The sequence below is a fragment of the Salmo salar genome, unplaced genomic scaffold (genome assembly GCF_965601325.2).
Source record: "Salmo salar unplaced genomic scaffold, fSalSal1 ptg000432l, whole genome shotgun sequence".
Taxonomy (NCBI): domain Eukaryota; kingdom Metazoa; phylum Chordata; class Actinopteri; order Salmoniformes; family Salmonidae; genus Salmo; species Salmo salar.
The window spans coordinates 3038573-3052900 of NW_027675387.1; the positions used below are offsets into that span (position 1 = coordinate 3038573).

Here is a 14328-nt window from a genome sequence, read left to right on the forward strand (position 1 = left end):
CTAATAAAACAGGGACATTGATCTGATTAACAACAGTAAATACAGTGAGTACTATCTAATAAAACAGGGACATTGATCTGATTAATACCAGTAAATACAGTGAGTACTATCTAATAAAACAGGAACATTGATCTGGTTAACACCAGTAAATACAGTGAGTACTATCTAATAAAACAGGGACATTGATCTGGTTAACACCAGTAAATACAGTGAGTACTATCTAATAAAACAGGGACATTGATCTGATTAACACCAGTAAATACAGTGAGTACCATCTTATAAAACAGGGACATTGATCTGATTAACACCAGTAAATACAGTGAGTACTATCTAATAAAACAGGGACATTGATCTGATTAACACCAGTAAATACAGTGAGTACTATCTAATAAAACAGGGACATTGATCTGATTAACACCAGTAAATACAGTGAGTACTATCTAATAAAACAGGGACATTGATCTGATTAACACCAGTAAATACAGTGAGTACTATCTAATAAAACAGGGACATTGATCTGATTAACACCAGTAAATACAGTGAGTACTATCTAATAAAACAGGGACATTGATCTGATTAACACCAGTAAATACAGTGAGTACTATCTAATAAAACAGGGACATTGATCTGATTAACACCAGTAAATACAGTGAGTACTATCTTATAAAACAGGGACATTGATCTGATTAACACAAGTAAATACAGTGAGTACTATCTTATAAAACAGGGACATTGATCTTTTATTTTATTTATTTTTTATTTCACCTTTATTTAACCAGTCTGTTGGGTCCATACTGTGTTGATTAACGTTGGGTTCTGGTCCCTGAGTAGAGGGTCAGGAAACCCTGTTCTAATGGGTCTGTTGGGTCCATACTGTGTTGATTAACGTTGGGTTCTGGTCCCTGAGTAGAGGGTCAGGAAACCCTGTTCTAATGGGTCTGTTGGGTCCATACTGTGTTGATTAACGTTGGGTTCTGGTCCCTGAGTAGAGGGTCAGGAAACCCTGTTCTGATGGGTCTGTTGGGTCCATACTGTGTTGATTAACGTTGGGTTCTGGTCCCTGAGTAGAGGGTCAGGAAACCCTGTTCTGATGGGTCTGTTGGGTCCATACTGTGTTGATTAACGTTGGGTTCTGGTCCCTGAGTAGAGGGTCAGGAAACCCTGTTCTGATGGGTCTGTTGGGTCCATACTGTGTTGATTAACGTTGGGTTCTGGTCCCTGAGTAGAGGGTCAGGAAACCCTGTTCTGATGGGTCTGTTGGGTCCATACTGTGTTGATTAACATTGGGTTCTGGTCCCTGAGTAGAGGGTCAGGAAACCCTGTTCTGATGGGTCTGTTGGGTCCATACTGTGTTGATTAACGTTGGGTTCGTTCGACATGGCGGCCGACTTTTTTATTTTTTAAAGTTGAGTCAACTGACTGATCACCTTGCATCGTGTGTATAACTGCTCGATATTATTTGTACATCAGTCAGTCGCAATTTACCCATGGTACATCAGTTTTGATGCTCTCAAACACGGCCGTTCATCCAGACATAAATCTATCGTTGTAGAACATCTGACATGTAGAAGAAGGAATCCCATCCGAAGGCTGTATTTATCAAGCGTCTCAGTAGGAAGGCTGGTCTCAGATCAGTTTTAGATGGACAGGTGGGATCTGTTCCTAGGTCAGAGCTCCTACTCTTATCAAGCGTCTCAGTAGGAAGGCTGGTCTCAGATCAGTTTTAGATGGACAGGTGGGATCTGTTCCTAGGTCAGAGCTCCTACTCTTATCAACCGTCTCAGTAGGAAGGCTGGTCTCAGATCAGTTTTAGATGGACAGGTGGGATCTGTTCCTAGGTCAGAGCTCCTACTCTTATCAAGCGTCTCAGTAGGAAGGCTGGTCTCAGATCAGTTTTAGATGGACAGGTGGGATCTGTTCCTAGGTCAGAGCTCCTACTCTGATGAGACATTATATTTATTTCACCTTTATTTAACCAGGTAGGCTAGTTGAGAACAAGTCCTTTATTAAACCAGGTAGGCTAGTTGAGAACAAGTCCTTTAATTAACCAGGTTGGCTAGTTGAGAACAAGTCCTTTAATTAGCCAGGTAGGCTAGTTGAAAACAAGTCCTTTAATTAACCAGGTAGGCTAGTTGAGAACAAGTCATTTATTTAACCAGGTAGACTAGTTGAGAACAAGTTCTCATTTACAATTGCGACCTGGCCAAGATAAAGCAAAGCAGTTCGACAACATACAACAACACAGAGTTACACATGGAGTAAAACAAACATACAGTAGAAAAAGAAGTCTATATACAATGTGAGCAAATGAGGTGAGATAAGGGAGGTAAGGCAAAAAATGCCATGGTGGTGAAGTAAATACAATATAGCAAGTAAAACACTGGAATGGTAGATTTGTAGTGGAAGAAAGTGCAAAGTAGAAATAGAAATAATGGGGTGCAAAGGAGCAAAATAAATAAATTAATACAGTAGGGGAAGCGGTAGTTGTTTGGGCTAAATTATAGATGGGCTATGTACAGGTGCAGTGATCTGTGAGCTGCTCTAACAGCTGGTGCTTAACCTGTTGGGGATATTTGCACAGCCGGATAAAAAACGTACCCGATTTAATCTGGTTACTACTCCTGCCTAGTAACTAGAATATGCATATAATTGTTTGATTTGGATAGAAAACACCCTAAAGTTTCTAAAACTGTTTGAATGGTGTCTGTGAGTATAACAGAACTCATTTGGCAGGCCAAAACCTGAGAAGATTCTGTACAGGAAGTACCCTGTCTGATCATTTCTTGGCCTTCTTGATCATCTCTATCCAAAACAGGGGATCTCTGCTGTTACGTGACACTTCCTACGGCTCCCATAGGCACTCAGAAGGCGGCAAAAAGCTGAATGGTGGCTTTGCAGGCCCTGGCTGAAAAACATTAGCGCATTTTGATAGTGGTCGATCAGAGAACAGAGACTGGAGGCGCGTGCACGAGGCGACCCCATGTTTTTATTATTTCGTCTTTGAACGAAAACAACGACTCCCGGTCGGAATACTATCGCTTTTTTACGAGAAAAATAGCATAAAAATTTATTTTAAACAGCGGTTGACATGCTTCGAAGTACGGTAATGGAATATTTAGATTTTTTTTGTCACGAAACGCGTCGGCCGTGTAACCCTTCATCACCCTTGGATAGTGTCTTGAACGCACGAACAAAACGCCGCTATTTGGATATAACTATGGATTATTTTGAACCAAACCAACATTTGTTATTGAAGTAGAAGTCCTGGGAGTGCATTCTGACGAAGAACAGCAAAGGTAATCACATTTTTCTAATTGTAAATCTGAGTTTGGTGAGGGCCAAACTTGGTGGGTGTCAAAATAGCTAGCCCGTGACGGCGAGCTATCTACTCAGAATATTGCAAAATGTGCTTTTGCCGAAAAGCTATTTTAAAATCGGACATAGCGATTGCATAAAGGAGTTTTGTATCTATAATTCTTAAAATAATTGTTATGTTTTTTGTGAACGTTTATCGTGAGTAATTGAGTAAATTCTCCGGAAGTTTGCGGTGGGTATGCTAGTTCTGAACGTCACATGCTAATGTAAAAAGCTGTTTTTTGATATAAATATGAACTTGATTGAACAAAACATGCATGTATTGTATAACATAATGTCCTAGGAGTGTCACCTGATGAAGATCATCAAAGGTTAGTGCTGCATTTAGCTGTGGTTTGGGTTCATGTGACATTATATGCTAGCTTGAAAAATGGGTGTCTAATTATTTCTGGCTGGGTACTCTGCTGACATAATCTAATGTTTTGCTTTCGCTGTAAAGCCTTTTTGAAATCGGACAGTGTGGTTAGATTAACGAGAGTCTTGTCTTTAAATTGGTGTAAAATAGTCATATGTTTGAGAAATTGAAGTAATAGCATTTCTAAGGTATTTGAATAACGCGCCACGGGATTCCACTGGCTGTTGAGTAGGTGGGACGATTTTGTCCCACATACCCTAGAGAGGTTAACGGGATTGGTTGGACAACAACCAGTGAGATAGCACGGCGTGAAATTCCCCCCAAAAATTTCTCTAAATTTAAATTCAAGTATTATACGGCATTTTAAAGATACTCTACACGTTAATCCAACCACATTGTCCGATTTCAAAAAGGCTTTACGGTGAAAGCAAAACATTAGATTATTGTAGGATAGCACCTTAGCAACAAAAAAAAGCCATTTTCCAAGCACGGATAGCCATCACAAAACCAGATATACAGCTAAAATTAAGCACTAACCTTTGACAATCTTCATCAGATGACACTCCTAGGACATCATGTTACACAATACATGCATTTTTTGTTCGATCAAGTTCATATTTATATCCAAAAACCCAATTTTTACATTGGCGCTTGACGTTCAGAAAATGTTTTCTCCCCATAACTATCGGTGAATGGGCACATTAATTTACAGAAGAACTCATAAACGTTGACAAAATGTATAACAATTTTGTGGTAGTGCTTTGCTGCAGGAGGGACTGGTGCACTTCACAAAATAGATGGCATCATGAGGGAGGAAAATCATGTGGATATATTGAAGCAACATCTCAAGACATCAGTCAGGAAGTTAAATCTTGGTCGAAAATGATTCATCCAGATGGACAATGACCCCAAGCATACTTCCAAAGTTGAGGCAAAATGGCTTAAGGACAACAAAGTCAAGGTATTGGAGTGACCATCACAAAGTCCTGACCTCAACCCTATAGAAAATTTGTGGGCAGAACTGAAAAAGTGTGTGCGAGCTATAAGGCCTACATCCTGACTCGGTTACACCAGCTCTGTCAGGAGGAATGGGCCAAAATTCACCCAACTTATTGTGGGAAGCTTGTGGAAGGCTACCCAAAACGTTTGACCCAAGTTAAACAATTTAAAGGCAATGCTACCAAATACTAATTGAATGTATTTCCTACTTCTCACCCACTGGGAATGTGATGAAAGAAATAAAACCTGAAATAAATAATTCTCTACTATTATTCTGACATTACACATTCTTAAAATAAAGTGGTGAACCTAACTGAGCTAAGACAGGGAATATTTACTAGGATTAAATGTCAGGAATTGTGAAAGATGTAGTTTAAATGTATTTGGCTAAGGTTTATGAAAACTTACGACTTCAAATGTATATTGCAATATATTTCAATCTCTTTTTCCATTTTTAAATTAAATATTACTTCTGGCAACCCGCCTCACCCAATGTGATACGGATCTGCTATTTTTTTAGACCTTATAGCTAGAACCTCCATCAGAAGCTAGCCATCAGAAGCTAACCAGCTAATTAGCTACTAGCTATTTAGTCCTTGTTAGCCACTGCTAGCGGACCATTACACCGGATAATCGCAGCTAGCTAGCTGCTACCGAGTGGCCCAGCCCATCTCCCGGCCTGCTCAGTGGACTCTATGATCACTCGGCTACACAGCTGATGCCTCCTAGACTCTTCACTAACACAACTAGAAGCCACTACATCACCGGATTCCTGCCGTAAGCTCTGGACCTTTGCACCGGAGTGGCTATAGTGGCTAACACCCTTGTCCCGAAGCTAGCACCAGTTAGCATCAAGCCAGGCGCGTCTCCCGGCTAGCATAGTAACGACTACCTAACGGCTTCTCTGGTTCATATATTGCTGTTCACTGGACCCTATGATCACTTGGCTACATAGCTGATGCCTGCTGTACTGTTAAACAAAACGGAGTTCCGTGATTAATTATCTGTCGGCCCCAGCCTCGAACTCAGGCCCTGTGTGTAGTTAACTGACTCTCTCTGCCCATTCATCGCCATTTTACCTGTTGTTGTTGTCTTAGCTGATTAACTGTTGTCTTACCCGTTGTTGTCTTAGCTAGCTCTCCCAATCAACACCTGTGATTGCTTTATGCCTCGCTTTGTCTCTCTAATGTCAATATGCCTTGTATACTTTTGTTTTATTTTACTGCGGAGCCCCTAGTCCCACTCAACATGCCTCGGAGAACTCTTTTGTCCCACCTCCCACACATGCGGTGACCTCACCTAGCATAACTGGTGCCTCCAGAGATGCAACCTCTCTTATCATCACTCAACGCCTAGGTTTACCTCCACTGTACCCGCACCCTACCATACCCCTGTCTGTACATTATGCCTTGAATCTATCCTACCACGCCCAGAATTCTGCTCCTTTTATTCTCTGTTCACAACGCATTAGATGACCAGTTCAGATAGCCTTTAGCCGTACCCTCATCCTACTCCTCTGTTCCTCGGGTGATGTAGAGGTTAACCCAGGCCCTGTGTGTCCCCAGGCGCTCTCATTTGTTGACTTCTGTAATCGAACAAGCCTTGGTTTCATGCATGTTAACATCAGAGCCTCCTCCCTAAGTTTGTTTTACTCACTGCTTTAGCACACTCCACCAACCTTGATGTCTTTGCCGTGTCTGAATCCTGGCTTTGGAAAGCCACCAAAAATTCTGAAATTTCCATCCCCAGCTACAACATTTTCCGTGAAGATAGAACTGCCAAAGGGGGAGGAGTTGCAATCTACTGCAGAGATGGCCTGCGGAGTTCTATCATACTTTCCAGGTCTATGCCCAAACAGTTCGAGCTTCTAATTAAAAAAATTAATCTCTCCAGAAATAAGTCTCACTGTTGCCGCCTGTTAACAGACCCCCCTCAGCTCCCAGCTGTACCCTGGACACCATATGTGAATTGGTTGGCCCCCATCTATCTTCAGAGTTCGTTCTGTTAGGTGACCTAAACTGGGATATCCTTAACACCCCGGCCATCCTACAATCCAAGCTAGATGCCCTCAATCTCACACAGATTATCAAAGAACCTACCAGGTACAACCTTAAATCTGTAAACATGGGCAGCCTCATAGATATTATCCTGACCAACTTGCCCTCCAAATACACCTCTGCTGTTTTCAATCAGTATCTCAGTGATCAATGCCTCATTGCCTGCATCCGTTATGGGTCCGCGGTCAAACGACCACCCCTCATCACTGTCAAACGCTCCCTAAAGCACTTCTGCAAGCAGGCGTTTCTAATCAACCTGGCCCTGGTCTCCTGGAAGGATATTGACCTCATCCCGTCAGTAGAGGATGCCTGCTTGTTCTTTAATTATAATTTCCTCACCACCTTAAATAAGCATGCCCCTTTCAAAAAATGTAGAACTAAGAACAGATATAGCCCTTGGTTCACTCCAGACCTGACTGCCCTCGACCAGCACAAAAACATCCTGTGGCGTACTGCACTAACAGCTCCCCACCCCCCGCAGTTACTTCCCCAAGCCTCCCCAGCTTCTCCTTCACCCAAATTCAGATAGCTGATGTTCTGAAAGAGTTGCAAAACTTGGACCCGTACAAATCAGCTGGGCTTTACAATCTGGACCCTCTCTTTCAAAAATTATCCACCGCCATTGTGGCAACCCCTATTACTAGTCTGTTCAACCTCTCTTTCGTATCGTCCGAGATTCCTAAAGATTGGAACGCTTCCGTGTTCATCCCCCTCTTCAAAGGGGGTGACACTCTAGACCCAAACTGTTACTGACCTATATCCATCATGCCCTGCCTTTCTAAAGTCTTCGAAAGTCAAGTTAACAAACAGAACACTGACCATTTTGAATCCCACCGTACCTTCTCCGCTGTGCAATCCAGTTTCCGAGCTGGTCACAGGTGCACCTCAGCCACGCTCAAGGTACTAAACGATATCATAACCGCCATCGATAAAAGACAGTACTGTGCAGCCGTCTTCATCAACCTGGCCAAGGCTTTCGACTCTGTCAATCACCGTATTCTTATCGGCAGACTCAATAGCCTTGGTTTCTCAAATGACTGACTTGCCTGGTTCACCAACTACTTCTCAGACAGAGTTCAGTGTGTCAAATCGGAGGGCCTGTTGTCCGGACCTCTGGCAGTCTCTATGGGGGTACCACAGGGTTCAATTCTCAGACCGACTCTTTTCTCTGTATATACCAACGATGTTGCTCTTGCTGCAGGTGATTCTTTGATCCACCTCTACGCAGAAGACACCATTCTGTTTACATCTGGCCCTTCTTTGGACACTGTGTTTGCAAACCTCCAAACGAGCTTCAATGCCGTACAACACTCCTTCCATGGCCTCCAACTGCTCTTAAACGCTAGTAGAACTAAATGTATGCTCTTCAACCGATCGCTGCCCGCACCCGCCCGTCCAGCATCACTACTCTGGACGTTTCTGACTTAGAATATGTGGACAACTATAAATACCTAGGTGTCTTGCTAGACTGTAAACTCTCCTTCCAGGCTAATATTAAGCATTTCCAATCCAAAATTTTATCTAGAATCGGCTTCCTATTTCGCAACAAAGCCTCTTTCACTTACGCTGCCAAACATACCCTCGTAAAACTGACTATCCTACCGATCCTTGACTTTGGCGATGTCATTTTCAAAATAGCCTCCAACACTCTACTCAGCAAACTGGATGCAGTCTATCACAGTGCCATCCGTTTTGTCACCAAAGCCCCATATACCACCCACCACTGGGACCTGTATGCTCTCGTCGGCTGGCCCTCGCTACATATTCGTCGCCAAACCCACTGGCTCCAGGTCATCTATAAGACTTTGCTAGGCCGCCTTAACTCAGCTCACTGGTCACCATAGCAACACCCACCCGTAGCACGCGCTCCAGAAGGTATATCTCACTGGTCGTCCCCAAAGCTAACACCTCCTTTGGCCGCATTTCCTTCCAGTTCTCTGCTGCCAATGACTGGAACGAATTGCAAAAATCGCTAAAGTTGGAGACTTATATCTCCCTCATTAACTTTAAGCATCAGCTATCTGAGCAGCTTACCGATCGCTGCAGCTGTACACAGCCCATCTGTAAATAGCCCATCAAACTGCCTACCTCATCCCCATGTTTTTATTTACTTTTTCTGCTCTTTTGCACACCAGTATTTCTACTTGCACATCATCATCTGCACATCCATCACTTCAGTGTTAATTTGTTAACCTGTTGGGGGTAGGGGGCAGTATTTACACGGCCGGATAAAAAAACGTACCCGATTTAATCTGGTTATTACTACTGCCCAGAAACTAGAATATGCATATAATTATTGGCTTTGGATAGAAAACACCCTAAAGTTTCTAAAACTGTTTGAATGGTGTCTGTGAGTATAACAGAACACATATGGCAGGCAAAAACCTGAGAAGATTCTGTACAGGAAGTGGCCTGTCTGACCATTCCTTGAGCTTCTTGACTCTGTTTATTGAAGACTGAGGATCTTTGCTGTGACGTGACACTTCCTACGGCTCCCATAGGCTTTCAGAAGGCGGGAAAAAGCTGAATGATGTAATTCCAGCCACTGGCTGAAAAACATTAGCGCTTTTGGCAAGTGCTCTATCAGAGGACAATCTGACTGAGGCGTGTGCACGAGGCGACCCCATGTTTTATTTTCTTTCGTCTTTGAACCTAAACACGCTTTCCCGGTTGGAATATTATCACTTTTTTACGAGAAAAATGGCATAAAAATTGATTTTAAACAGCGGTTGACATGTTTCGAAGTACGGTAATGGAATATTTTGAATTTTTTTGTCACGAAATGCGTCGTGCGCGTCACCCTTCTTTACCATTCGGATAGTGTCTTGAACGCATGAACAAAACAGAGGATATTTGGACATAACTATGGATTATTTTGAACCAAACCAACATTTGTTATTGAAGTAGAAGTCCTGGGAGTGCATTCTGACGAAGAACACCAAAGGTAATAACATTTTTCTTATAGTAAATCTGATTTTGGTGAGTGCTAAACTTGGTGGGTGTCTAAATAGCTAGCCCTGTGATGCCGGGCTATCTACTGAGAATATTGCAAAATGTGCTTTCACCAAAAAGCTATTTTAAAATCGGAGATAGCGAGTGCATATCTATAATTCTTAAAATAATTGTTATGTTTTTTGTGAGTAATTTAGTAAATTCACCAGAAGTTTGCTAGTTCTGAACGTCACATGCTAATGTAAAAAGCTGGTTTTTGATATAAATATGAACTTGATTGAACAAAACATGCATGTATTGTATAACATAATGTCCTAGGGTTGTCATCTGATGAAGATAATCAAAGGTTAGTGCTGCATTTAGCTGTGGTTTGGGTTTATGTGACATTATATGCTTGCTTGAAAATGGGTGTCTGATTATTTCTGGCTGGGTACTCTGCTGACATAATCTAATGTTTTGCTTTCGTTGTAAAGCCTTTTTGAAATCGGACAGTGTGGTTAGATTAACGAGAGTCTTGTCTTTAAAATGGTGTAAAATAGTCATATGTTTGAGAAATTGAAGTAATAGCATTTCTAAGGTATTTGAATAACGCGCCACGGGATTCAACTGGCTGTTGAGTAGGTGGGACGATTTCGTCCCGCCGACCCTAGAGAGGTTAAATTGTAATTACTTCGCTACTATGGCCTATTTATTGCTTTTCCTCCGTACTCCAGATTTTTCTATTGTGTTATTGACTGTACTTTTGTTTATCCCACGTGTAACTCTGTTGTTTTTTCGTCGCAGTGCTTTGCTTTATCTTGGCCAGGTCGCAGTTGTAAATGAGAACTTGTTCTCGACTGGCCTACCTGGTTAAATAAAAAATAAAATCTTAACTTTATTGACAACACCCAAATGGATACTGTCATTAACACGATTCTTTAATAATTACACACAATTCATAATACTGTAGCAAATATTATATTAAACATTACATTCAAACGAGCCTTACAATTATAATCCAAAGTAGTGTGAAATGAACTCATCATCAACCTGGAAATGGAGGTTACTCCCCCGACTTTCCCCCATTCACATTCAGAATACATTGTGAAAAACTAAAATCTTTGCTCACCATTTTTGCTCCTGACAGATATACTACATCCATAACTATCGGTTTCTTCATTAGCAGGGAGGAGTTTCTGCAATCAAATTGCCCTCGTGCTGCAATTTTAGCAAACACAGAAAGGGGCCTATATTGGAGACCAAAAGTTGTCTGGCACACTGCTTAGAGTTTCAACAACATGAATAACTTATTTCTAGCCTACAATCATCTATGTTACTACTAATGTGAAAACAAGACAAAATATGACTATTCTTGCTCATTTTAAGACAATTGTCAAATAATTTTAACATTCATGACAGACGTCAATTGTTGTACAACATCATGGCTACGCTGTTGGCATCACCTTTTACAGTGGATTACCGCTGTTGTGGGCCTTTAATCATCTGTCTGACTTTATTGTTCACACAGGAGAGAAACTTCACTATCGTGGATCCTCTGGGGAGCCTCAACAACCTCATGATGCTGAAGAGGCAGAGAAGAGTCTCTCCAGATCAGAACACCTCAATAATCACCTGCAAAGACCCACAGGGAAGAGAACTCACTGCTGCTCTGATTGTGGGAAGAGATTCACCTCATCAGGCATTAAAATTCATCAGAGAACACACACAGGAGAGAAACCTTACAGCTGTGATCAATGTGGGAAGAGTTTTACTACATCTGGCTCTCTGAATCTACACCAGAGAACACACACAGGAGAGAAACCTTATAGCTGTGATCAATGTGGGAAGAGTTTTGGTCAATCTTGCCATCTGACTCAACACCAGAGAATACACACAGGAGAGAAACCTTATAGCTGTGATCAATGTGGGAAGAGTTTTGGCCAATCTTGCCATCTGACTCAACACCAGAGAATACACACAGGAGAGAAACCTTATAGCTGTGAACAATGTGGGAAGAGTTTTGGTCAATCTAGAGAGCTGACAGTGCACCAGAGAATACACACAGGAGAGAAACCTTATAGCTGTGGTCAATGTGGGAAGAGTTTTGGTCAATCTAGCCAGCTGACATTACACCAGAGAACACACACAGGAGAGAAACCTTATAGCTGTGGTCAATGTGGGAAGAGTTTTTGTCAATCTGGCAATCTGACAGTGCACCAGAGAACACACACAGGGGAGTAATCTTATAGCTGTGATCAATGTGGGAAGAGTTTTGGTCAATCTAGCCAGCTGACATTACACCAGAGAACACACTGTATTGTATATATACAATAAATGTATTGGAGATGAGTTTTGTTTGGGCTCGTTCCAAGGGGACGAGAGTTCTAGAAGCTAGTGAGTTTTAGGATTCTATAAAAAAGTATGATTGTATATTATTATTTAGAAATACGTGTTTTTTCTTGTTGACAGCCAGTAGACACCATGTTTATATTGTAGAAGGTGAAGCTTTGTAGATGATTACGTGAAATGGAAGTTGTAGAGATACTCTGAATGATCGGCTATGAAAAGCCAACTGACATTTACTCCTGAGGTGCTGACCTGTTGCACCCTCGACAACCACTGTGATTATTATTATTTGACCCTGCTGGTCATCTATGAACATTTGAACATCTTGGCCATGTTCAGTTATCTCCATCCGGCACAGCCAGAAGAGGACTGGCCACCCCTCATAGCCTGGTTTATTCCTTGGTTTTGGCCTTTCTAGGGAGTTTTTCCTAGCCACCGTGCTTAGACGCCTGCATTGCTTGCTGTTTGGGGTTTTAGGCTGGGTTTCTGTACAGCACATTGAGATATCAGCTGATGTAAGAAGGGCTTTATAAATACATTTGATTGATTGATTGTACAACTGAATACATTCAACTGAAATGTGTCTTGGGTGCACTGATTGGTGTCACCTCGTTAGTCAGTATGTGTTACACCTGTGCTGGCTTGTCCATCTCGTTAGTGGGAAGGTGTTTCACCTGAGCTGGTCCAGGTTCTATTTAAGAGTGTCTGGCCCAGTGCTCCAGTTGTCTTGATACATGTGGAGAGTCAACACCTTTAGTTGCTCCACCTTTTTGGTTTACTTCCTGTCTTTAAGTTTGGTGTGGGTTTTTCTTTTGTTTGCCTCTTCTTGGGCAGATTTAGTGGGTCTCATGGTGGGTGTCTTTTAGGTCCCAGTTGTTGTTACTAGTCAACTTTCAGTGGACACCCCATAGTGTCTTTCAGAGCCCCTCCTAAAAAACAAGTTATATTTTGGGTTGGATATTGCATCATATTGTTGATATTTTAATCAATGGCATTTCCTTAGAATGCTCATTAGTCTTTCAGTTGTTATTATTGTTTTTTATCCTCATATTTGTGTACTAAATATTTCTGATTATTTTCATAGTTTTTTCCTGTGAAGCCATTGTGTTGCATCCATGTCTGACATGTGCTGTATAAATAAAGCTTGATTTGATTTGAACATATTGTAAAACAAATGAACCCAATGACTGACCAATCAACAGACTCTTGGTCCCTCTTAATATCCCCCTTGTCCCTTTCCCAATGTCATGAACTAGACCAGGTACTGTTACAGCTGCTCTCTCCTCCTCAATGTCATGAACTAGACCAGGTACTGTGTTACAGCTGCTCTCTCCTCCTCAATGTCATGAACTAGACCAGGTACTGTGTTACAGCTGCTCTCTCCTCCTCAATTTCATGAACTAGACCAGGTACTGTGTTACAGCTGCTCTCTCCTCCTCAATGTCATGAACTAGACCAGGTACTGTGTTACAGCTGCTCTCTCCTCCTCAATGTCATGAACTAGACCAGGTACTGTGTTACAGCTGCTCTCTCCTCCTCAATGCCATGAACTAGACCAGGTACTGTGTTACAGCTGCTCTCTCCTCCTCAATGTCATGAACTAGACCAGGTACTGTGTTACAGCTGCTCTCTCCTCCTCAATGTCATGAACTAGACCAGGTACTGTGTTACAGCTGCTCTCTCCTCAATGCCATGAACTAGACCAGGTACTGTTAGAGCTGCTCTCTCCTCCTCAATGCCATGAACTAGACCAGGTACTGTGTTACAGCTGCTCTCTCCTCCTCAATGTCATGAACTAGACCAGACCAGGTACTGTGTTACAGCTGCTCTCTCCTCAATGCCATGAACTAGACCAGGTACTGTGTTACAGCTGCTCTCTCCTCCTCAATGTCATGAACTAGACCAGGTACTGTTACAGCTGCTCTCTCCTCCTCAATGTCATGAACTAGACCAGGTACTGTGTTACAGCTGCTCTCTCCTCCTCAATGTCATGAACTAGACCAGGTACTGTTACAGCTGCTCTCTCCTCAATGCCATGAACTAGACCAGGTACTGTGTTACAGCTGCTCTCTCCTCCTCAATGTCATGAACTAGACCAGGTACTGTGTTACAGCTGCTCTCTCCTCCTCAATGTCATGAACTAGACCAGGTACTGTGTTACAGCTGCTCTCTCCTCCTCAATGCCATGAACTAGACCAGGTACTGTGTTACAGCTGCTCTCTCCTCCTCAATGTCATGAACTAGACCAGGTACTGTGTTACAGCT

General features: G+C 42.2%; 1 protein-coding gene across 1 annotated transcript; it reads left to right on the top strand.

Annotated features, from left to right (window-relative positions):
- Positions 1-1899: 1899 nt before the first annotated feature.
- Positions 1900-13222, top strand: LOC145876066 (uncharacterized). The gene is made up of 2 exons (XM_082971838.1): positions 1900-1924; positions 11246-13222. Exons 1-2 carry the CDS (start codon positions 1900-1902, stop codon positions 11956-11958), a joined length of 738 nt encoding a protein of 245 aa, XP_082827964.1. The 3' UTR covers positions 11959-13222.
- The last annotated feature ends 1106 nt before the right edge of the window (positions 13223-14328 follow it).